This window comes from Musca autumnalis, unplaced genomic scaffold (genome assembly GCF_047663935.1).
Source record: "Musca autumnalis isolate F117 unplaced genomic scaffold, ASM4766393v1 scaffold_5, whole genome shotgun sequence".
NCBI lineage: Eukaryota > Metazoa > Arthropoda > Insecta > Diptera > Muscidae > Musca > Musca autumnalis.
In genome coordinates, this window is record NW_027412088.1 from 168,286,005 (window position 1) to 168,312,820 (window position 26,816).

The 26,816-nt window shown below is 34.0% G+C and overlaps 1 protein-coding gene across 2 annotated transcripts; it reads right to left on the bottom strand.

The window, feature by feature from the left end:
- Positions 1 to 209: 209 nt before the first annotated feature.
- Positions 210 to 6,672, bottom strand: Snx6 (sorting nexin 6). Of its 2 annotated transcripts, XM_073989344.1 has the most exons (8): positions 6,471 to 6,607; positions 5,847 to 6,278; positions 5,658 to 5,779; positions 4,984 to 5,428; positions 4,735 to 4,917; positions 1,256 to 1,273; positions 818 to 927; positions 210 to 746 (listed from the first exon to the last, which is right to left on the bottom strand). In XM_073989344.1, the coding sequence occupies exons 1-8, from the start codon at positions 6,471 to 6,473 to the stop codon at positions 656 to 658; spliced, it is 1,404 nt and encodes a 467-aa protein (XP_073845445.1). In that variant the 5' UTR covers positions 6,474 to 6,607; the 3' UTR covers positions 210 to 655. The 2 variants fall into 2 exon arrangements, with proteins under 2 accessions (XP_073845445.1, XP_073845446.1); XM_073989345.1 differs by lacking the exon at positions 1,256 to 1,273 and having other exon boundaries at positions 6,471 to 6,672.
- Between the last annotated feature and the right edge of the window lie 20,144 nt (positions 6,673 to 26,816).

Genomic DNA, 26,816 nt, shown 5'->3' on the forward strand with positions numbered 1-26,816 from the left:
GGCGTACAAATTGTTCTGTTTTGGCAAATCAGCTACAAGTTTTTGCAGGGAAGGTGTCTGTTTACTTTTTACAGTTTTCTTGCAAAAGGGAGTAACAACTCCTTACTCTCCGAGAAAGCTCTTGCTGGACAATTCTTGCTGGGAAAGTAACCAGACAGACCTATTATCGTATAGATTTGGCCAAGATAAATACAAATAAAACAGCGATATTGAATTTCACAAATATAAATATGATTTTATTATAAGATTTATTTACTTTTAGCAAATAATATATATTTTATACATTCCATTTTTTCTTTCTTTTTTTTTTTTTTTGTTCATGGTATATAATAATTTTTATAAGTAAAAAATTTAATAAAAAATATAAATTGTAAATAAGAGTTTTGTTTTCTTCATTGCAAAAAGAGTCAAGAATGTTCAACATTCATTTGTGTTGTTGTGGAATGATGATAAAGAAATACATACATAAATACAGTACGAGTACATAAGTATATGTGAGATAACAAAAAATAGGAGATTATATAGATATACAAAGAAGAAGAGATACTACAAGTCATACATAATTAATATGCATAGGATAATAGTAATTATAATTATAGTAATAATGCAATATAATAATAATAATAATTAGAGAAATAGAAATAATAATAAAATATTAAATTTCTTTTAAAGCTAATAAAGATTGACGTAAATATTCATATTGATTTTTGGCATGTTTTATTTCCAATTCAGCTAATTCAATAAGGCTAAAAGAAAGACAGAGGGAGAGAGGAAAATTTGTTAGTAAGAAAAATTAAAAATTGTAATTTTTAATTACCTCTTCTTGAATGCCTGGACACGCCTATTGCGAAAACTAACCAATTCTTCTTTACCACAAGCCGACATGGTTTCAAACTTTTCACATGCCTCAGCTTGGGATGCTTCGGCCTAAATAAAACAAAAAATGGCAACAAAATATTAAGTAATTTCTTTGTTTTTTGTTTAATAACAAATAATATACACTCAGCATTCCTGAATACGTTATAAACATGCATTTTATTAATATTTTATTAGTACATAAATGAAAGTTATATGTGTATTAGGGTGGTGTGTGTGTTTTAGTATTGCTTTCTTTGTGGAGTTTCAAAAACTAAAAAAATATATATTATTTTTCATGTCTCTGATGATGTTTTCATTAAAGTTGTTATGTTGTTTGTTATTTTATTTTATACTAAATATTTTTTGGATTTATACAAATTAAAAAAGTACCATATACCTCTTGAACTTCCAAAGGCTGCAGTTATATATTTTTATTTTTGGGTAGAAGAAAGCAAGTATTTTGTTTAAGGGTTCAAAGAAAAACAAAGCAATAAAAGTGAAACATAAAATAGGTGTACACTAATATGGGACAAAGTATTTTTGTTAACAAATAAAATAACAAGAAGTATTATTAAAGTTGTTGTTGAAGGAAAACATTTTTGTTTCTCTTTTTTCATTTGGTGCTCTTTCGAAACGTAAGCATTTTTAATTATATAAAAACTGTGCTAAACCATAGCTGGCTAACAAATGTTTACAAATAATGGTTTACTTCAAGGCCCTTTGCAAAACATTCATGTACGGCAATTCATTTATTGCAATGACAGAGCAACGAGGTGTGGCAATTCTGATTTGTCAAAAATTACAAGCCAGTTTATACTACGTGTATATATAACCGGATTTAAAAAAACCCAACGGGTTTCAAATGTCAATGTCATTGCTTATATTTTAAAAAAATCCTCATAATGAAGGTTAACCCAGCAATAAGCTATAATATAAACAGACTACTAGTTAATTTATGAACGTTTATGAAATAAAATATTTATAAACATTGGACAGTGTCATGCAATTATGAACACGTGGCGTTGCTGACAACATGATATTATGAATTATGAACACACGGTATTATAAGAATGTCGGGCAATCTTGCGTTTCTGAAGTCTGCCATGTTCGAATGATATTTTCAAAAATATCCCAAAAAAAGTCTGATTAACTTGATATCAATAATATCAACTTTACACTTATCTTCAGAAAAATAATCTACGATATTGGTACAGTACCTCCCAATTTAGGGAATTTTGAAGATTTTGGTCTCATTATTTGCCGACTACCGAAAATGGCATAACCCAATGCATTAATTATAAAAAAATCTGTAAATACTGTCATACATTATGATAAAAATGTCATAGTCAGCCACTACTCCTTTATTTCTGTTGTGCAATTCTGTAAACCATTTTTCGAGTTGCCGACAAAAATCGGTAAAATTAAAATGCTTATAATTTTGGTAATTAACGAAATTTGTCGGTAAGTTAACAACAAAAAGAAAGTTGTCGTTAAGTCCTACCGATAGCAATATTGATGTCAACTTTTATCGGTACTTTTCATTCATAATTTTGCATTTTAATGTTAACGATTTTTGTCGGTAACTCAAAAACTGAGTTACAGAATTCCACTACTGTTTGGTTTCATTTTGTTTTATTTTTTTTCTTGCATTTAAATCGATTCTAACCTAGAACATCAACAGCTGATCAATGTTTTGCAAATGCAATTTGGTGTAGATACACAAGTGGTGAGTTTGATAAGTGAAGGGGAACGAATGGAATGAAACACGCTTGTACGATTTTCATGGTTGGTAACACTGCGACATGGTTGTTTCCGGTATTGGCAACAACAATTGTAGCGTTAGAAAAGGGTTGCCATATCTTCATTTCAACAAAGCGGGGTTCTTTTGAATTTATGCGAATTGAATGTATTTATCAACCATCAATGTTTAAAAAAATATATTACTGCAGTATTTTGGCAATTTTTATACCTTCCAACTGAATATGGAGGGTATATCAAATTTAAATTCTTGATCAGCATAAAATTATAAATCGATAGAAGAATATCCGTCTGTCCGTCCATCTGTTGAAATCAGAGCTCCGAAAACTCGCTCGAATTCCACTCGCGTGTGAAACTATTCTCAAATTTGAGGATGGCAATTTGCCCCCTCTCCCCAACAAACAAAATTTACCTTACCCCCACCAAAAAACTTGCACACAAAAAAACTTACCACTTCCCCCCCAATTTTCACTCGCGAGTAAATCGGAGCAGTGGTTGAAATCAAGATAGAGCTAGCAATATTTAAGACAGAGCTTTATAATTTGGTACAGAATTTTGGTTTACACTTAGGATGTTTGTTAATGAAAATGGTCCACGTTTTAATATAGCCTCCAAGGAATGGTACCTCCCGATGTTCGGTATTTTGAAAATTATAGCATCATTATGAAACCGATATGACTGTGATTTGGTTTTTCGTCTTCGCTGTGTGTGCAAACTATTCTCACAGAGAATGGTCGGTACTGAACCTCGTTTTGATATAGACCCCATAGCACGGTAGATACCGGTATTCGCCATTTTCAAGATTTAGAAACATCCTACCTAAATGACTTTGGTATTTAGTCTGCATTGGTGTAATAAAACTTTTCTAATGGGAACTGTCGGTATAGGTCCACGTTTTCATATAGATCCCCCATAGAATAGTATCTCCAGATTTAAACATTCCTAAAGGAAACAATCGTTATAGTTCTGAATTTTGGTATGTAGTCTTCGTTGGGGGTATAAAATAAACCCTCAGAAATTTGTCGGAACCGGTCCAAGTTTTAATATAGTTCCAATAGAATTGTACCGCAAAATATTCGACATTTTTAAAGGCTCTAGCCACATTATCCAAGCGAAATGACATGCCTACGGAAAATTGTCGGTATAGGTCCACGTTTTAATATAGCTCTCATATAACGATACCTCCCGATTTTTGCATGTGAAGTTAAAAAATTTAAACGCGTTTTTCTTGAAATGGATCATTGATTTCACTCCAACTCGAAAACTACCGGACTGATTACGCACCAAAAAATGACCAATATTTCGTTAAAATAGAAAAGTAATATGGAGGATTGGACAGAGAAATGCAACAGTTGGGGACTCATACTAGCAGTTATACACTGGTTGAACGTAACTTTGTATAAGGTACTGACAGATTCTCTTAAGCTTTTTGTCAGAAAGAGATGTTTCTTTCATTCATATGACCCATATTTCGTTAAAATGGAAAAGTAATATGGAGGATTGGATATGAAATTCAAAAGTTGGGGACTCATACCACCAGTTATACACTGGTTGAACGTAACTGTGTATAAGGTACTGACAGATTCTCTTAAGCTTTTTGACAGAAAGAGATGTTTCTTTCATTCATAGTCTTGTTTTGTTCCCATACAAACCATCGGGGAAAAATGCATAAATATCGCGGTAATTTTTTCATTATCGTCTTCAATTCAATAAGCAAAAACTATCTTCTCATCATACTCAAATCTATCTAGGAAACACACAGAAACAAAGGTCTCCTATTGAAATGGGCACTTTTCGGCAGTTGAGCATCCTTAAACTTGACCTTACCGTGACATACAGGAGTCTTTCAACGATATTTAAGTGCCAGCAAAACAGATTGTCAGCCTTTTAGGATACCAAATATAGGATAACAAAATGGTATCTAAATATAAAAAATGTATTCCCATTTATCATTCATCTATGAAACCCACTTTGCCTCACTTCAATGCTTTAATTTGTAAGTCACTACAATTACAAAAACAATTTGTTAACCAGCACAATATTATAAATTTCAAAAATAGATATTTTATCAGGAAGTGATTTGTTTAACACAAGAACAACAACACAAACATAACTTACCGCATGGATATCCTTATTTTTAGCACGAACTTTTTCCAAATTACGATTTGTAGCTTCGTAAGCGGCTAAACAACGTAGACGTCGTATAAGCAAAGCCTTGGCAGCTTCACTGTCACGCTGATAATAACGCAAGGTATCACCGAGTTTTAGATCTTGATCACTGGCTACACGCACTTCCAGATTCTAAAAAAAAAAAAAACAAAAAGCATGTTTGAAAAGAAATCAATCCAGAAATAAATGTTAAGCTACCTTAATCTTTTCAAAAATATCTGCCGTTTTGGCACAAAACGCCTCCATTGAGCCTTTCTCAGCCGTAGACAAATGCCTTAAAGCATTCGATATCTTTTGATGACATTCTCCAACATCTTTGTGGCGTTGTGTCATTTTTTCGGTGCGCAATGATGCTTCCCGCAAGTGACTATGATATTCGGTAAGGAATTGTAATTCATTTTCAAAGAAATCATTTACATCACGCACCGTAACACCTAATATGATTTCGTCAGTTGTTTTGCCCAGAGACTTGACAAGACCACCGAAAATTGCTGATTTCTTGCGAGGTTTAGCACACAAATCTTGATCATATTCCAAGAAGACTTTTAAATGCTGATCATTGCGAAAAACTGGATGATTTGCCAGGCGACGTAGGAAAACTTCATGCATTGCAACAGTTTTTTTGAATGTTGCCAAATATTCACTGGAAAAAGAAAAGAATTTAGTGGTTAGTTAAAACATTCTGTAAAATCTAATAAGATTAAAATAAAAATAAGGTCTTATAGGATAATGTTCTTTTAGGAACCCGTAGTCATTTTTATTTCATTCTTACAGGAAACGTTTTACTTACGCCTCTAATTCCGTTTTCATTTTTCTAAACTCTAAACCCGTAGTCATTTTTATTTCATTCTTACAGGAAACGTTTTACTTACGCCTCTAATTCCGTTTTCATTTTTCTAAACTCCTCCTTTGTCATATTGCCTTCACCTTCACCTAATCTTTGTAATTTCTCACGGGATGCATCAAAATCTGGACGTGGGGGAGAAGGTGGTATCTTCAAATAAAAAATATTGTTATCATAAACTGAACCAAACAAAAGCTACCATGTACCATGTACTTACAATATAACCCGCATATTCCTCATTTTCCTCGAAACGATCATGCAACCATACAAATTCTTCATGTTGTCTAACCACATTGTTGTCCGGCTTTGAGAATCCGGGTAAAGTTGTACGTGTATGTACCGTAAACTTGACTTTATCCTTTTCGCTTAAAGCGTCAGAAATTTCAACATGTAACGTATCATCAGCCATCGCAGAGGGTGAAATGACCGATGACGATGATTCAGATGTTGTTGCAGTACCACTTCCATTATTTTGTTGTTGTTGTAACGATACTTCTGTGGTTGCTGTTGCATTCAACGGCAATGGTTGACCAATTGTGGGCGTTGCTGTTAATTCCTCAACATCATCATTTGTTGTTGTAAGCGGAACTGAGATTGTTGTATCGGTTTCTTCACTGTTGTTAATAATATCTTCTGTTGTGGAGGAATCCTATGACAAAAAAAAAGAATTATACACAAATACAAAGATTGATGATAAAGTAGAGGAAACAAAGATAAGAATGTTCTTTGTTGATTTGTCATAAAATACACATAGTTAACGAAAGTTGAGTATTTGTAGTTTCATTTTAGTTGTAACTTTCTTGCTTTTAATAATATTACTAAACGTATTTAACAAAATTACCATAATTTTCTATTTTTCTTGAAAAACTACTCTTGTTTTTTAGCTATTCTTGCAGACGACGAAGCCGAACGAGTTTTTGGCATCGGCGGAACAAAAGTCAAAGTGCTGTAAAATAACGGCTCCCGATTGTTTCTCGGGCCGATATTAAGCCGCTTTAATAAAAGCATCGGCGTTTGTCCACTAGCTGTCACCTCCGTTCTCCAGCTGTCAAACAAACTAGGGATGTGTAGTTTCGAAACTACAGTTCATTTGTATGAGTCCCTGAAAAGCGCAGTGTATAATAGCATGTTTATGGGTAATTTACATGATATCATGGTTTAATAAGAAAGGTTAGCCAAAGCTTTATGTCAATTTAAATTTTTTCATTCGAGTATGCGTAAAACTTCAAAACAATATAAACAAACTGTGTATGTGTGTGTGGTGTTTGAATAATATGCCAAACAATTTTAAAAACAATCGAATTCAATGATTTTTAAAATTGTTTTTGGACCATTTGTATGGAAGAAATTGGTGAGATTTGCATTGAAACAATAAGTTTATTATATTCACAACTCGATTATGAACTCTGAACTCTTCATTCATTTTTCGCGTTTTTTATAAAATGCTCAAAAAATGCATTGTGAACAAACCGACTTGTTGCTTTTATTTTGAAGTTTTAGGAATTCAAGAAAAACAAGGGTTCTATAGATTTTTTTCATTTAAATCTACCTCTTTACTTATACCATGCATGATATGTTTTTTAAATATGAGTTGTCACTTCTCCCATACAAAATGTATATGCAAAGTGACAACTCATATGTAAAAAACATATCATAAAGACCAAGTACTACCTAAACTAAATGAATTGGGCAGCATTTGAATTAGGTTGTACTTAGCCTTTAATCTTTTATATGAAACTGAGCGTGAAAAAAGCGGCGTATTTTATTCTGTTCTGTTCTGTTGGGTGCCACCGTGGTGCAATGGTATGTACACCCGCATTGCACGCTGAAGGTCGTGGGTTCGATTCCCCGGCCAGTCAACATCAAAATTTTCAACGGTGGCAAAATACCCCTCAGTAATGTTGGCGACATTTCCTGAGTATTTCAGCCATGTAAAACTTCTCTACAAAGTGGTGTCTTAAGACACGCCGTTCGGACTCGGCGAAAAACATATCATTAAGCTAATATAAATTGGGGTGCACTCATTGATATGAGAGAAGTCCCCCTTGTCCCGTATGGGATGTTTGTGGAACAATTATATTATATATATATTTCATTCTGTTCACACCTTTACTTATGTCACGATTCAGACTTCCACAAGTCTGTCCCTATCTGAACTGCAGCACTGGCTACTTGGTGATTTGTGTGCGGCTAAAGCTCGTCGGCATTGGGGGGAGTTCGTCGCAGTCAGATGAGAAAGTAGCATCGTGGTTACTAATTCAATACGTTGAACCAGTGCTAGTTGCTTGCCATCATAATTTAAACAAAAGAAAATGGGGGTACAAGTCATCATATCAAGTTTCAGTAAACAAATCACTTCTTCTCCTTTCAAATCCCAAATGAACAATCCACTGTTAAATTGTAGGCACCTTACTAATAAGGTATGATAGATGTTGCCTACTGGCTGCCCACCCTCGGTTACTACCCGCAACCTGTCCATGGTAATTCTTTGCCGATGTTTAAATTACCCCGAAAGTGTAAACAATTGATTCACCACCTCGCCAAATACCTACCATCCGTTTGTCCTACTCAACCATTTTGAATATACTCTCAGACATCAGGAAATATATCGATTTCAATTTTCATTTTATTTCTTATGAAAGCGTTCAAAAAAAAACCTTAGGTTAATTTATAAAAAATTCATATCCTTATAATAATATAAACATTTTTGGTAGGTTTAAATATAAATTCATTAATGCATTTCTTAACGAAATCTTAGTTCAAAATTGTAAAACTGCAAACAAGAGTGAATAGACAAACCAGGGGAGACCCTATTATAGCGCTATATTGGGGTGTTCCTGTCAAAGTTTTCACAAAAAAATCCATAAAGCAGAACTAAAACCTCGTATCGAATGATAAATTTAGAAAAATAATCTGTCTGAAATCATTGTCTTTAATCAGATTCTTATATGTACAATTTGGTAAACTTTCGAATTTTGACACACAAATATAATTCTGAAAATCTAAAAATAACTTTTGAATGTTGACAAATTCAGATAATTTAAACAATTTTGATGTAAATCAATGTAATTAAAAATAGGTTTAATCGTTTAAATGAATAAATAGAAATCAAGAATAGTTTGAATATTTTAAATAGTAAAATTGAAAACAGGTAGAACATCGATGAATATGGGCTGCTGCTATCCAAATGGTCACTTCGACCAACAGGTCTTCATTTGGTCGCATTCGGCAACTGTGTACTTACTTCAAGAGGGTTAAGTTTGAAATGGAAATTTAGTAAATCCTGCTCATGAATTCTGAGGCTGTTGGTGTATGTTGTACTGATACGAATGATGAAAAACGACGACATTGCTTGGAAAAGCTGCTTCTGCTGATGATATTATTATGTTTGATGTTGAATGTTGATGATGGTATTATCTCAAGTAGCGGTTAAAAAATCAAGACATGGTCACAGAACTTGTGGCAAATTACTAACACGTCGATGCAATCACAAATTTTGGTATTAAATTTAACGTTATTTGTACGATTTTGTTGTATGTGAATTGAATTGCTGTTTAATCTTGCTCTGACGTGTGCGTTGCTGTATTTCATATCACTACAATTGATGACATTTGCAGTAGGAGCACTGTTCGTCACTTTATTTGGAATGCGAAGGTTTCTATCTTTCTTTTTCGGTTTCTTTTATTTCACCAAATCACTGTTTATTTGCTTCTTCTTACTTTTTAATAATACTTAAACGACACGTCACAGTCAGTATTACGTTTTATTGCCATTATTTTGGTTAATTTTTCTTTAAGTTTTGTGATATAACACAGAGATCACTGATTGTTTTGTTTCTTCCAAATTGCTCCTTTTTGGCGTATTTCAAATAGATGTTTATTTCTTTCTTTCGTTTGATGTTTCACTTGTTTTCTTTTTCATCTCAGGTTTGGTATCACAACACGACATCTCTACCTCACTGCTGTATCTTTCATTTATTTTAATTTTATCCTTCATTTATTTTCTTGTTTGTTTTGGGTCAATTTTTCTTTCTCGTTTACTTTATCTTATTACTGTTTTTTGTTTGCATTCTACAACGGACTCACTGTCATGTTGTTGTGTCTCATTTTTCTTTCTTTTTGTTTGCTTTCAACGTTGCCAACTACTAGAGAAACACTAACTTTTGTATCATTATTCTCTTCTTGAATTTTCTATGAATTTAGTGGTTTCTTTTGATTTGTCTTTTTGCAAAGAAGATCACTGTCTTGTATTTGAATTGTTTTTGCTTAATTTGTTCATTTCTTTTTACGCGCATTTCACCAAACAGTCACAATTTTCACATTTCTTTATTTGTTTTTATTTTGATTTATTTCTGGTGGTTACAATTCCAGTTGGATAGTACGAAACGGGTTCATTGTTTGATTTGTTTTTATTCTTTGTTCCGTTGGTTATGGTGATTGTCACTTGTACGAAATGCTTTTTGATTTTGGCACTAGCATAACTTTGCGAAATCGAGTTTCGGTTTTGTTGGTTGTTTTGTTACCGAATGGCTTGTAGAATATTTTTTTCTTCGAGAGCTTTGCAACACATGAATAATTAAAACCGCCCGAGAATACTGTTCTTGTTATGATCTTGCTCATTTTTTAGAGATTGCAATATTTTTCTTTGGCTCGATTAAATAAAAATGAGAAGAAACACCAAATCGCACTTTTCACACTTTGTCTATTTAGTGACGATGTTACCGTGATGCAAATACGATGTAATTTATACGGTATAAATTATTTTTCTGGTTTTGTCCGTTCGGTTTCTTTTTTTACACCGCCAGTTTAGCTGTTGTCACCGACGTAGTTCTGCTACGGTTATCTGTGGCAGCAAAGATGTCACCTGCTGTGGTTTATTGTTGTCTGGTGTTAACAGAGAACTATTTCTCCTCTCTTGCGGGGGGTTTTTAGGACTCTTTCTTCTTGCAGAATTGTTTTCTGTAGGGCTGGTCTTGCGCTATGTATATGTTTTTTTCTTCCTTGGCTTAGATGGTATGCCTCTTTCCTTGTTGTGTGTGGTAATTTTTTTAAAAAAACTGCTAAAAACTGTTGCGGTCAGTGGCGTGCTTCAACGAAGACGAGTGTGGCGTATGTTGGCTGCGCTAAGATGATGTGTCTTGGGGAACTTAGACTGTCGAGGACAACGGCAAAACTGTAGAGTAAAGCAATATTGGGATTAGCATGTGGATGCTAGCGAACAATTGAGAATAACTTACGATATTTTGGGTAGCGAATCTGAATTTGGTGTAATGCAATTGTTGCAAATAAACTCAGTGGTATTATCGCAGCCTCTCAATTGACGTGCGCGTATTTTTTGAAGGTTTATTTCCACTGGCTTATTTAGTTTTCGAAGGTTTATTTGCAAATTGAAGTTTTAGTCACCAATTGTCTATTCAATATTTATTCCGTGGCTACTATTATGCCATGAAGTTTGTTCCTCGGCGTTGATTTTCTTCGCAAGTCTGAAGATTTACAATCTGACGACCGATTACATTTGGCATTTTCACACGGCACATGCCCTTTCAAAGGAGAAACACACTTTATGATTTTTTTTCCACCGACCGACAACGAACGTCTTCACACAACCACGATTCAAACAGGAAAGAATGTTAAGTTGGTCGTGATTGCTAATTTTTTGCAATTCTTCTGTTTCTCTGTTCACTATGCAAACTGCAACCAACTTCAGGTTTGCTATAATCCAATTTTTGCAGAGTCGTATGTAGTTTAGTGATTGCCATTTTGCAATTACTGGATGATGTATCGTTGATCTTTGCGACGTGACATTTCACATGACACGGTACACACATCCAAAGTAGGTTTGGAAAAGTTTATCATATCAGCAAACACAATTTGCTGATATGATAAATTTCTAAATAGAGAATCCATCATAACGAAACGTTGAATAACTGGTATTTGGTCATTGTATCATGCCTTAAGATCTTTGGCGTGAAAGACTCCTTGAGACTTTCCTTGTAAATTTTCGACTTCGTATAGGTTATTTCCGACCTTACGGACTATTCTGCATTTTACGAATTTCTTGCAGAGTTTTGCTGAAACTTGTTTTGAGAAGTCCGACAATTGGAAATTTCTCCGGAAGACTTCTTGTCCGACCAAAAATCTGGTTGGTTTGCATCGTGTATTGTACCTCATCGCATTCTTTTCGTAGGCTTTGTGTAAGTTTTTCCTTACACCATCTCGAATGATTTCTAAAAATTCGTGTCTGTTTTCAATTCGATTTTCTGCATCTTCTAGCAGGTCAAGTTGTCTGGCCAGTTTGTATGCCGAGGCATGAGTTATCATATTGGTTCCAAATAAAATGAAATAAGGTGTAGCCCCAATTGCGGAGTGTACTGACGAACGAAGCGCACATTCTATTTCACAAATGTGTAAGTCCCAATCTTGTTGATTATCAGTGAGATATGACCTGATTGCAGCGAGAACCGATTGGTTAACGCGCTCTGCTGCGTTAGCTTGAGGCGCATAATTCGCTGTTCTAATATGCTTTATACCGAATGTGTTTGTCAAATCGGCAAATTCTTTACTCACAAATTGAACACCATTGTCCGATATGATTGTTTCAGGACAACCGAATTTATAAAATATTTCTTGAATTAGAAAGTTAACTACATTTTTGGCATTTGCTTTAGCCATTGGCTTTAAGAAAACATATTTTGAGAAATAATCCATCGCAATAAAGATAAAACTATTTCCTCTCTTTGATCTCGTATAAGGTCCTAAAAAATCTATATACAGCCGTTGAAACGGTCTGCCTACATCAGCTTCACGTCCCATTGGAGGTCGTAAAATTGTATTAGATGGCTTAGATTCTTTACAAGTATCGCATGTGTTTATAAAATCTCGAGTCTGAACATTCATGTGTGGCCAATAAAAATATTCTCTAAGTCTGCGTATGGTCTTTGCGATGCCTCCGTGTGAAGTTTTCGGTGGCTGATGCGCATTTCGAATAAGGTCTCGGGTCAACTCTGTCGGAACCCATAACTTCCATGCATGAACTTCTTGATCTACGTTCCCTGTATACGGAGTAGTTCTTTTGTAAACATATTGGTCAATTGTCTTAAGATCTGGTAACATATCTTTCTCATTTAAAACTGATTCTCGAAGATTCTTATAATCTTCAGAATAAAAAGCTGGGGATTCTAAATCAATCATAATTTCTTTCTCAATGTCTATTTCATCTAACGCATACCGCGACAACATGTCAGGTACGACATTTTGTGTTCCTTTGCGATGCTTTATTTCAAAAGTGAATGCCTGGAGTTGTAAACTCCATCTAGCTAAACGTCCAGATAAATCTTTTTGTGACATGAGCCACTTAAGGCTCGAGTGATCTGTAATCACTACAAAATTTGATAACTCAATGTAAGGGCGAAAACGCTTTATAGCTAAGACGACCGCTAAACATTCGCGCTCTGTTACTGTGTAATTTCGCTGCGATGTTGTCAACTTTTTAGAAAAATACGCTATAGGATGTTCTCCTCCTTCACTATCTTCTTGAAAAATAACGGCACCTACGCCTACATCAGATGCATCGCACTGAATAAAGAAAGTACGATCAAAGTCAGGTTGCGCTAAAACTGGACTATTTATTAAACAATCCTTCAACTTGTCGAATGAAGTTTTTGCTTCTTCGGTAAATTCGAACTTTTTAGTCTTCCTTAAGGTTTCTGTGATGGGCGCTGTGATGGTGGCATAATCCCGAATGAAACGTCGGTACCATCCAGTGGTCCCTAAGAAACTCCTAACTTGCTTCACATTAACTGGATAAACGAATTTATCAATGGCTTTAACTTTTTCGGGGTCAGGTTTTAGTAAACCTCCTCCAACTATATATCCTAAGTATTTTAGCTCACTACAGCAGAATTTAGATTTGTTAACATTTATGGTAAGTCCGGCGTCTTCCAAACATCTAGCTATTTCAGTCAATAACGCTATGTGTTCTTCAAAAGTTGGTGAGACAATCAATAAGTCATCTAAATACACAAACACTTTTTCTCTCAGCCTGGCAGGTACGACCCTGTCCATAAGACGGCATAACCTTTGGGCCGCGTTGCACAGCCCAAAAGGCATGACCGTAAAATGGTACAGGGGCCGTCCTGGTACTGTGAACGCTGTCTTTTCTCTCGATGCTTCTGACAAAGGAATTTGCCAGAAGGCATCTTTGAGATCTATGCTTGAAATAAAATGAGTATCTCCTAAACGACTCAATAAACCTTCTATATGGGGAAGAGGATAGGCGTCTTTCACTGTAAGATCGTTGAGCTTACGAGCGTCTAAACAAATTCTAACTTTTTCCCCTTTCTGCACAAACGTGACTCTATTGTTCCATGGACTCTCACTCGGTTCGATCACTCCCAGTGAAAGCATCCTATCCAATTCCCCATACATAAGTTTTTGAACCCCTGGTGAAATCGGAAAGTGTTTCTCTTTCACAGGTGCAGCGTTACCGGTGTCTATATTATGAACTTCAAGTGATGTCTTTCCTAGACCTTTCTTTAAAAAACATGGAAACAAAGATTTGGTTTGTTCTAAAATAGCTTTCTGTCTGTCGTTTAAAATATGCATACGAGGGTAACTCTCGGAAACATCTTCTGAATTGTCTTCTGTTGTAGCTAAACTATTGACTTCAAATCTAATTAGGTTAAATTCTTTGATAAAATCAATTCCCAAGAAAAGTGACATTTTCAATGACGGAACCAAATAAAAATCTATTGGTTTCGAGCGCCCATTGAAATGTATGACTGACCTAACACGTCCTATAATTTGATTAGCTTTACCATCAGCTGTTCTTATGGTTGACTTATATGGAAAAATAACTAGCTTTGCTTTTTCAACGAAATCTAAACATCCTTCACCCAAACAAGAAACTGTTGCTCCACTATCGATTAAACCTTGAATAGTATTACCATTAATCTTAATAGAAGTATATATGCGACCATCGGCTTCTTCACTTAAACTAGCGGAGGCTATTTCTTTCCTAATTTCTTTTCGCTTTCTATATCTCTGTCTGGCTTTTGCAATCTTTTCGGAAGGTGTTCCAAAAATTCTTGCTCTAACCTCATTATATTTCTCCATGCGAATACGCCATGGGTCTCTATCATAATATTGAACTTCGCTTTCAGTTTTATTGGTAGGTAAACATGCATCATCCCTTTTGAAGATGGATATTTTCTTCGAATTCGAATTAACATAATCGTCTGAGCTATGACCGCTTGAACTAATTTGAGAATTTTTAGATGGTGAGGCTATACTTATTATTGGTTTGGGGTTGTCGGGTTCCTCGAACGATTCTCCACCCCTGATCGAGTAACGTTCGGGTTTCTGTTTCCCTGACAAGAAGGACATTTCGGATAGACGGTGTTATCATATCCGCATTTATAACAAAAAGTTCTAAGTTTTTCTGAAGTGCAGTCGAAAAAGGTATGACCCTCTTCTCGACAATTCCAACATATTAATTTCCTTTCTTTAGTAATAGCATCTACATCTTCGAAGACTTTCTGATCTTCTTGTCCAAAGTTTAATTCATTAACATGTTTCTGTGGATATCTAGGATTGAAAGTTCGTTGGTTGTTAAGCATATTTTCAGCTCTTCTAGCTTCTGCTCTGAAATGATCTAAACTACAAGGTCTGATGGCAAAAAGAAGTTGCATCATCGATGGCTTCAAATTACTCTTCATAATATCAACTAGATCTTGCTCACCTATAGGATGACGTTGCTGATTTCTCAAATGCAACACGGCATTACAAAACTCATCGAAAGGTTCATTATTCATCTGCCTTCTATCTAAAATCTTCCTTTGAATGTCAAAGTCACTCTCAAATCTATGAAAATTCTTAACCAAAGCATCTTTTACACTAGCCCAATCTGACATATAATTGTGCATCCTTCTATAATCCCAAAGCCACTCTAAAGCTGGACCACTCAAAAAGTGATGAAAATTCCTAAGTACTTCGGACCAAGGACAATTATAATCTGCTCTAAGAGTCTCTACTCTAAAAACAAAATCTTCTACGCTAGGTGTTTTCGATGTTCCGTCGAATTTAAGACCCCACTTGTCTATACGTCGAAAATTATCTACGGAATGTTCAGATTGATAAGGCTGTATATTTCTAACTTGGCTCACATCTGCGTGTTGTTGAGTTAAATTTGCTCTAAACTGTTGCTCAACCTCATGAACTAAATCGTTATTTTGTCTAGCGGGTGCATATGGATTATAATCGTACTGATTCCCAGAACATATTCCTAAATTCGGATTAATTAAAGCTGAATTTGCTTGAGAATAATGTGCCTGATTAACCGATGGTGGCGGAAAATTCGTATTCGGTAAATTGCGATTCATAATATTTGTCGGATTTGCGTTATATGAAGGTTGATTAACTCTATTATAATTCGGAAAACTTGCTGCATTCATATTATTCATAGATTGATGAGGATTTGTCGGATTCATATTAGTCGATGTTATTGCTGGTTGATTATGTTGATTTCGCAAATTAGGTGGATATGACATATTTGGTTGTGTTCTGCGTTCTACTTCCTGACGGTTATCCCATACGTTTGTGCTTAAATTTTCGCTGGCATACTGTTGCGATAAACTGGTAATTGTGGACTGAACAATTGCTGGAATTAAAGTTTCGATCGACTTCAATAGTTCGATATGACGAAGTCCTTCTCGAGCTATATTGGTTTCATTTTGTGAGTTAGCAACTGATTCATTTTGCTGACGATTTTGTCTGTAATCTTGAATAACTGTTCTAGCTGCTTCACTCATGAAATCTGGTGAATTAATTGAAGCATTTGGTGTTAACTGTTGGCTTTGTTCAAAACCATGAAAATCTGAACCAGACGATATTGTGGCTGGTCTTGACGCAGTTGTGTTAAGGACGAGTCCATCAGTAGTAAAAGCAATTCTATCAGCAGAAGTAGTTGCTGAAGGTGTTGATTGACTAGCTGTTGTAGTTGTCGTAGCTAATGTGGTAGCTGTAACAGCTGTTGTAGTTGCTGGGGTAGATACGTTTTGGTTTGTATTCTCCATTTTTGATTTTGTCTTGGAACGAGTCTGATACATTATCTGTAGATCAGGAAAAATACGACCGACGTTCGGCAGGTGTTAAGTATCTATTTTCCAATACTTCACGTCGTAAAAATGAGAATAAATGACAATAATCGGTATTAATGTTGGTAAGTCCGGGTAAAAATTGGTTCGAATAAAATTCGAAAAAGTCTTGGCTGGTAAAAAAAATTCAAATAGAACTTCGATAGGCTCTTCAGTTCTCTTCGCCTACTCCTGTTGTTCTATGGAGTAAACTGTCACACGTAGCGAGTGGTTGTTGTCGGTCAGAATTTCCACAAAGAGTTGTTCGAGGCCTCTTCAGTATATCATTAGATAAGCATAGAACGGCTTTCTAAAGATATACTGGGAAATCTACAACCAGACAACAATCAGCCGTACGGAAAATGCTCTAACTCCAGGTTGAGCGCTGCCGTCCGAAGGCTCTCCAGACTATCCGTCCCGGCGAACCTTAAGGTACTTCAAATCAACCTCGAGCTGAGATGAAGACCAGTCTTTCGGGTACAGGTAGTCCGGTTCTGTGTACACCCTGTGTGTACGTGAAAACAACCAGATAATATATGGCTCCTATTTCAGGCCGATATATTTTTATTGAAGAACAAGCAATCGGTAGTTTGAGCCTATCAAACTCCTCCTGCCGTCTTTTTAACGCAATCAGAAAAACAAATGTCTTAAGGGCGACGACCCTAAATTGGAAAATTTCCAACTTCAGTAGAAGAAAATTCAAACTACTAAAAATTTAAAAATCTTACCTTTTGTTTGATCAAGAAATATAAATGATATGAATAAGAAAAAGTAATCAAAACTATGTAATGAAAAATGAATAAAAAAATGAAAAAAATGGTTAATCAAAACTACGTAATGAAAAATGGATTACAAAAAATGGAAAATGGTTAATCGAGACTATGTAATAAAAAAATGGATTAAAAAAAATGGTTAATCGAAATTATGTAAGGTAAAATGAATTGAAAAATATGAAGATGGGAAATCAAAGCTATGTACTGTAAATTGAATGAAAAAGTGAAAATGGATAATCGAAACTATGATTAAAAAAATGAAAATCGATAATCAAAACTATGTAATGAAAAAAAATAGAAAAAGTAATCAAACACTACTAAAAATGGAATAATATTGGGAACAATTACTAAGTAATTTAAATAATTACTAAGTAAATGAAAATTTCCAAAACCACAATGAAAATTTTAAAATTGATACATGAAAAAGCGCATAAATTCGAGGATTCGAATTTATCCTACCTTTCAACTCACGGGTTTCCTTTAAAGATGCTTATAGTAGGTACGGTATTTGGTTGGTGAATCAACCGTTTTCAATTGTATATGAAATTATAAATGGATTATTGTACTGGCGTTTTTATTTCGTAGCTTTCTTGACTCCTTAACAATTGGAGAGAAACAAGAGGATTTGAAGAAATGTTGAAAGTTGTCCCATGTTAAAACTTTGATGAGCGCTGCATCTGACGACATCAACCGTCATCAGTGGACTTCACACCAAATAATAACTATGAATGATAAGCTTCAGTCGCAATTAGCTTGTCTAACATCTAGCCCACTAAGACTTACTGAACTATCAAATCACGAAAACAAAAGTTCGTTGCTACAAGACTGGCAATACTGTCTGTCTTGGACTAACAAAATATCAGGCCGGGCACTAACCTATAAATTTTTCATCTCAACCTCTTCAAACATCCTTATCCGTTCCTCACTACCATAAAAAGTGTGTTTAGAAATTTTTCTAGACGATATTAAAAAAAACGTAAACCAGTTTAAACCCCCTGTGGGTGCTAAACAGGTTTAGACGTTGTCAATGAATGACATGATTGGCTTTTAAATTATCTCAAACTGAGCTATATTTTCGATTCGTACACCCCACGTTGGGCGCCAGCATTAAATTAATTAACTGTCACGATTCAGACTTCCACAAGTCTGTCCCTATCTGAACTGCAGCACTGGCTACTTGGTGATTTGTGTGCGGCTAAAGCTCGTCGGCATTGGGGGGAGTTCGTCGCAGTCAGATGAGAAAGTAGCATCGTGGTTACTAATTCAATACGTTGAACCAGTGCTAGTTGCTTGCCATCATAATTTAAACAAAAGAAAATGGGGGTACAAGTCATCATATCAAGTTTCAGTAAACAAATCACTTCTTCTCCTTTCAAATCCCAAATGAACAATCCACTGTTAAATTGTAGGCACCTTACTAATAAGGTATGATAGATGTTGCCTACTGGCTGCCCACCCTCGGTTACTACCCGCAACCTGTCCATGGTAATTCTTTGCCGATGTTTAAATTACCCCGAAAGTGTAAACAATTGATTCACCACCTCGCCAAATACCTACCATCCGTTTGTCCTACTCAACCATTTTGAATATACTCTCAGACATCAGGAAATATATCGATTTCAATTTTCATTTTATTTCTTATGAAAGCGTTCAAAAAAAAACCTTAGGTTAATTTATAAAAAATTCATATCCTTATAATAATATAAACATTTTTGGTAGGTTTAAATATAAATTCATTAATGCATTTCTTAACGAAATCTTAGTTCAAAATTGTAAAACTGCAAACAAGAGTGAATAGACAAACCAGGGGAGACCCTATTATAGCGCTATATTGGGGTGTTCCTGTCAAAGTTTTCACAAAAAAATCCATAAAGCAGAACTAAAACCTCGTATCGAATGATAAATTTAGAAAAATAATCTGTCTGAAATCATTGTCTTTAATCAGATTCTTATATGTACAATTTGGTAAACTTTCGAATTTTGACACACAAATATAATTCTGAAAATCTAAAAATAACTTTTGAATGTTGACAAATTCAGATAATTTAAACAATTTTGATGTAAATCAATGTAATTAAAAATAGGTTTAATCGTTTAAATGAATAAATAGAAATCAAGAATAGTTTGAATATTTTAAATAGTAAAATTGAAAACAGGTAGAACATCGATGAATATGGGCTGCTGCTATCCAAATGGTCACTTCGACCAACAGGTCTTCATTTGGTCGCATTCGGCAACTGTGTACTTACTTCAAGAGGGTTAAGTTTGAAATGGAAATTTAGTAAATCCTGCTCATGAATTCTGAGGCTGTTGGTGTATGTTGTACTGATACGAATGATGAAAAACGACGACATTGCTTGGAAAAGCTGCTTCTGCTGATGATATTATTATGTTTGATGTTGAATGTTGATGATGGTATTATCTCAAGTAGCGGTTAAAAAATCAAGACATGGTCACAGAACTTGTGGCAAATTACTAACACGTCGATGCAATCACAAATTTTGGTATTAAATTTAACGTTATTTGTACGATTTTGTTGTATGTGAATTGAATTGCTGTTTAATCTTGCTCTGACGTGTGCGTTGCTGTATTTCATATCACTACAATTGATGACATTTGCAGTAGGAGCACTGTTCGTCACTTTATTTGGAATGCGAATGTTTCTATCTTTCTTTTTCGGTTTCTTTTATTTCACCAAATCACTGTTTATTTGCTTCTTCTTACTTTTTAATAATACTTAAACGACACGTCACAGTCAGTATTACGTTTTATTGCCATTATTTTGGTTAATTTTTCTTTAAGTTTTGTGATATAACACAGAGATCACTGATTGTTTTGTTTCTTCCAAATTGCTCCTTTTTGGCGTATTTCAAATAGATGTTTATTTCTTTCTTTCGTTTGATGTTTCACTTGTTTTCTTTTTCATCTCAGGTTTGGTATCACAACACGACATCTCTACCTCACTGCTGTATCTTTCATTTATTTTAATTTTATCCTTCATTTATTTTCTTGTTTGTTTTGGGTCAATTTTTCTTTCTCGTTTACTTTATCTTATTACTGTTTTTTGTTTGCATTCTACAACGGACTCACTGTCATGTTGTTGTGTCTCATTTTTCTTTCTTTTTGTTTGCTTTCAACGTTGCCAACTACTAGAGAAACACTAACTTTTGTATCATTATTCTCTTCTTGAATTTTCTATGAATTTAGTGGTTTCTTTTGATTTGTCTTTTTGCAAAGAAGATCACTGTCTTGTATTTGAATTGTTTTTGCTTAATTTGTTCATTTCTTTTTACGCGCATTTCACCAAACAGTCACAATTTTCACATTTCTTTATTTGTTTTTATTTTGATTTATTTCTGGTGGTTACAATTCCAGTTGGATAGTACGAAACGGGTTCATTGTTTGATTTGTTTTTATTCTTTGTTCCGTTGGTTATGGTGATTGTCACTTGTACGAAATGCTTTTTGATTTTGGCACTAGCATAACTTTGCGAAATCGAGTTTCGGTTTTGTTGGTTGTTTTGTTACCGAATGGCTTGTAGAATATTTTTTTCTTCGAGAGCTTTGCAACACATGAATAATTAAAACCGCCCGAGGATACTGTTCTTGTTATGATCTTGCTCATTTTTTAGAGATTGCAATATTTTTCTTTGGCTCGATTAAATAAAAATGAGAAGAAACACCAAATCGCACTTTTCACACTTTGTCTATTTAGTGACGATGTTACCGTGATGCAAATACGATGTAATTTATACGGTATAAATTATTTTTCTGGTTTTGTCCGTTCGGTTTCTTTTTTTACACCGCCAGTTTAGCTGTTGTCACCGACGTAGTTCTGCTACGGTTATCTGTGGCAGCAAAGATGTCACCTGCTGTGGTTTATTGTTGTCTGGTGTTAACAGAGAACTATTTCTCCTCTCTTGCGGGGGGTTTTTAGGACTCTTTCTTCTTGCAGAATTGTTTTCTGTAGGGCTGGTCTTGCGCTATGTATATGTTTTTTTCTTCCTTGGCTTAGATGGTATGCCTCTTTCCTTGTTGTGTGTGGTAATTTTTTTAAAAAAACTGCTAAAAACTGTTGCGGTCAGTGGCGTGCTTCAACGAAGACGAGTGTGGCGTATGTTGGCTGCGCTAAGATGATGTGTCTTGGGGAACTTAGACTGTCGAGGACAACGGCAAAACTGTAGAGTAAAGCAATATTGGGATTAGCATGTGGATGCTAGCGAACAATTGAGAATAACTTACGATATTTTGGGTAGCGAATCTGAATTTGGTGTAATGCAATTGTTGCAAATAAACTCAGTGGTATTATCGCAGCCTCTCAATTGACGTGCGCGTATTTTTTGAAGGTTTATTTCCACTGGCTTATTTAGTTTTCGAAGGTTTATTTGCAAATTGAAGTTTTAGTCACCAATTGTCTATTCAATATTTATTCCGTGGCTACTATTATGCCATGAAGTTTGTTCCTCGGCGTTGATTTTCTTCGCAAGTCTGAAGATTTACAATCTGACGACCGATTACATTTGGCATTTTCACACGGCACATGCCCTTTCAAAGGAGAAACACACTTTATGATTTTTTTTCCACCGACCGACAACGAACGTCTTCACACAACCACGATTCAAACAGGAAAGAATGTTAAGTTGGTCGTGATTGCTAATTTTTTGCAATTCTTCTGTTTCTCTGTTCACTATGCAAACTGCAACCAACTTCAGGTTTGCTATAATCCAATTTTTGCAGAGTCGTATGTAGTTTAGTGATTGCCATTTTGCAATTACTGGATGATGTATCGTTGATCTTTGCGACGTGACATTTCACATGACACGGTACACTTACCGAATCGTATGGTTTTTTGTTTTGATTTTTCATGGCGAATTCCTAGTTTTTTGACGTTTTAGATTCGATCAGCTGGGCTGAGGCATCTACCTTAGAGGTAGTTTACACTATCTATCAATGTCATATGACACGAAATAAAAACATTCCATATTTACTCATGGAGGCAATGTGGAGACGTAGTTTTTACATTTTTGCTGGTGTGGACGCACAGAGTAGATGGCGTAAGGAAAATCTCCAATATTACACATATTAGCGAATATATAGCGATGAAAAATTTCATGTCATATGACATTTACATATAGTGTAAACTACCCCTTAGTAATTGTACCATGTTTACAGTACAGCCTTTATGGGTACTTTACACGATATGTTTTTTACATATGAGTTGTCACTTCTCCCATACAAAATATATATGCAAAGTGACAGCTCATATGTAAAAAAACATATCGTGTAAAGAACCCATTAGCGGTTGGCATGTATGCATTGGAATAGACAATAGCTGTGTCTTTTTCATTTTTTAGTAATGCCAAGTTTACACTTGCGCTCTAAAATCCACTGGATTTCACGAAATCCTGAAATACACCCCGGTGTTTACACTTATTTTTTTTTCTTGATTTCAAACATATAACAATGATCAAGGTAGATGCATATGCGCAGCTGATCGAACATGAATTTTCAAAACAAGTTGTTGTAAATTGAATTAGTCATCAAAAATATACGACAATATAGAACTTTACAACTTTATTTAGAAAATTATCGTAAAACTATCTATATATCGTATTAATTGTGTATAGCACTAACAAATGAAAATATATAAAAATGATTTTATCGTTGAGACATCATAATAATAAATTTTGATAGATAAAAGTTGTGTTCAGAACTTGCAAAATATTACTCCTTGCAGCAGTTTTCCCGTTTAGTGCTAAAAATGCGTTACCGTACTAAGAAATCTAGCAAGACTTGTACTTCTCTTTAAACCAAAATAGCGCCGAATAACGCCCTATTCTCCTGTTTTCTGCCATACAATTTTGGCATAGTAGAAACTAGCAACATTCTCATTATCATCTAAATACGATAGCTGATACGTTGATTTTGACATTTTTACTGGAGCTTTTGCAATTTCCGCCATTTTTCCGTTCCCGTATATTTCTAGAAATTTTTATGGGGAAGCAATTTTTGACAATTCGCTCTTTTTTCTAACATTACCATTAAAAAAGTACGGGGACACAATGAAAAATGGCATTGTAACAAAGTAATTTAATATTTTTTACATTGTTTACAAATTTTGATACTAAATTTTTTGTTGCAGCAATTTACCATCTACCTTGTTTATTGTGATACGTGAAAAGTGTTGCAACTTTTGGTACTTTTTTAGGCAAAAACAGGGTTGTATATCATGTGTACTGTGATTTCGATCTTGATTTCGCTGAAATCACGAAATGAGATGATTTCATTTTTGTATGCGAAATCATGATAAATTTTGCTTGATTTTGCGCGAAATCACGAAACACTTTCGAAATCACGAAAAGACGCCGAATGTAAACCAAACATAAGACTTGCTCAGTAACTTCTTTTCAGAGAGCAAGAAGGATTTTTCTCTATCACTATAGCAAGGTAACAGTTGATTATCAAAACGAAAACATTAGCGCCAATGTATAAAAAAAAACTAACTTCAAAGCAATGAATAACTTCTGCAATTCTAGGTTAAATAAATAATTGATTAATAAAATAATAAATATAGCTGAATATTATAAAAATCAGATAAACATTGAGCAGCTGACCATTAGCAGATGATTAAACAACAGCTGATCGAACTTGCTAAATGTTGCATTAAGTAAGTTCTCAGCAAACAAACTGTCAAAATTTTTCTCTCATTTCGCTTTCTTTTACTGAACGTTTGTGTAAGAAGACAGCATTTAGTAACATTTGTTACAATTTGTCACGTAAAAAGATATCCTAATTTAAATCCACTATATGTACTAATAATAGTACAATGTATACGTACTGTATTAAGAAGAAGGTTTTGTTACTTATAAACTCAAAAATCGACATGTGCAAATTTGAGTTGTCTTAACTTTAACAGTTTAATAAAAAAAATCATTACAGAGAATCTCGAATTTACCAAGACATAAAATTGTTATCACTAGCTCTGTTCCTTTAGGTACAAGAATCTTCAGTATTGCTAACTTTTACTCGAAAAGCGTTCCCTTATATCAAAAAGGAGCAAAAGTCTGCGTTTTCTTGTGTGTAGGTAGAGGGATACGTGCAAAGTATATAGATACTAACTCGTTTCCTCTTATATTACTATGTCCTGGAACACAGCAAGGATAGCTCGCGAGTTTATGGTCCAGTACTTGAGTGCCTTAAGGACCGCCTGACTATCGACATATGTATGTATATAGCCCCGGGTCCTGTCTTACTGGTTTCAAGTCCTCTAACCAACTCTGCTGTTTGCTGACAGCAAGAATCTCTGCTTGAAAGAGGCTACAGCTAATGTTAATGGATTTTCGCAATAAACACCAGCGCTAGTGCCTGATTTTACTGGGCACAGTAAACACTAAATCGAAAAGTGTCGAAAAATTTATGGAAATGTTAATACTTACATATTTTAAACTTTAGAAATTAACTCAAATCCCAATAAATAAAATTATTAGTCAGCATTTTTTTATTACTTAATTTTATTTATATTATTTTATTGTTTTTGTTGATTTTCACATTTTGTTGTTTTGCATTACATCGAGAGAAGTTATTTGATTCATTACATGAATATGTTCTGTTGTTTTTGCTTATTTTTAATACAATAATGTTTGTATACATTTATGTATATGTATATAATTAATGTGTATATCATTTTTCTTCATAATAAATTTTATGTATTTTTTGCCTTTCATTTGAGTTGAATATTTTTGTGTTTGTTCATAAACTACAATAATGTAACGAACGATTTAATTTGTTTTGATTGATTTGTGTCAATTATTGGTGATTTTTTTAGTTTGGTTTCAATACTTTTGCTAATGTGTTTTAATATTATTTTCACTATAAAAAGAGTTCACCAAAAAAAAAAGAAAAGAATAAATAATTTATTGTTAAATTTATAAAAATAAAAACATTGTTTACACACAAAAATTTGCAGATCACCAAAAGTTTACAGAGTAATAATTCCCATATATCGTTTTTAAAGTTCGTGACTAAATACATACACATGAATATGTGAATTATATATTTAGCACGAAATACTTATAACAAAAGAAAGTAAACGAATTGGTAGTATTAGTGTAAATGATTATTATTTAAAATACAATCCAATAGGTGTTAAAGAGTTTAAAATTTGGACTGAAAAGTCCTTGGTTAAGAACTATTTTCTTTCTTTGTCCTAAAAAGCCAACTCCTTTCATAATGCATTTACATTCATTATTGCTGATTATCATGATAAGTCTTTATAGTGACAATTGAACTGTCAGTTAAGCTTCCTCATGGAGTTTCAATATTCAATTCATAATTTATTTTATCTACCAATACCTTTACTTTCCTTTTTTAAATAAGTTTTTGTTGTTGTCTTCTGTGGAGGATATCTTCAGGTCCTTATATAACTAATTGTATTTATGTCATTGAGTTTTATGTACTATGTATTTTGAATCCATTTGCTTTTCATTATCATTAGAGTGTTAATATATTGAATGTGTTTAATTCTTTTGTTTACTTATAAATATAATAGGTTTTCTTTTAGTTTAGTTATTTAAATATTTTCCCGGCATTTTGAAAATAATTACAATTATAGTTAATGTTCGTCGTTTTGGAATATGCTGATCTTTTTGATATTAACAATTCCTTTTTTATATATAAATTTGAATGATTTTTTTGGATTACTGTTTCAATATATGTATTTGTATATATTTAAATCTAATTTAACATATTTTGCTACTACAATATAATAATAAGCATTTTTTAATTGTTTTGTTTGTTAATTGATGATGACACCGATAAGTTTCATTGTAGTTAGAGAGTTTTGTGTTGTTGTTAGTATTCTTTAAGGAAATTGACAAATAAATCTCTTACACAACAATTGCAAAATGATCAAAAGTTTAATGAAATATCATTACCTATGGAAGAAAGACTAAGACTATGTTTACATTTACGAAATCCACTCGATTTCATCTGTCAATTCCTTTGTGTATACGTCAAATGAAAACTCGTCTGAAATCGATTGGATTTCATTTGACGTTTGAGCAATGGAATTGACAGTTCAAATCGAGTGGATTTCGTAAATGTAAACATAGTATAATTTCCCTATTGGGAATTCTTATAGAGAATTTATATTACTTAAAATTGTGTCAATAGAGAAGAGCTCATTTGCTCTTCGTGAAGTCTTGGCAATTGAGAATTGCCATTATTTATGCGAACAACGAGATAATTTGTCAATTTTTGTAATCCCATCAATTTTTCTATAAGAA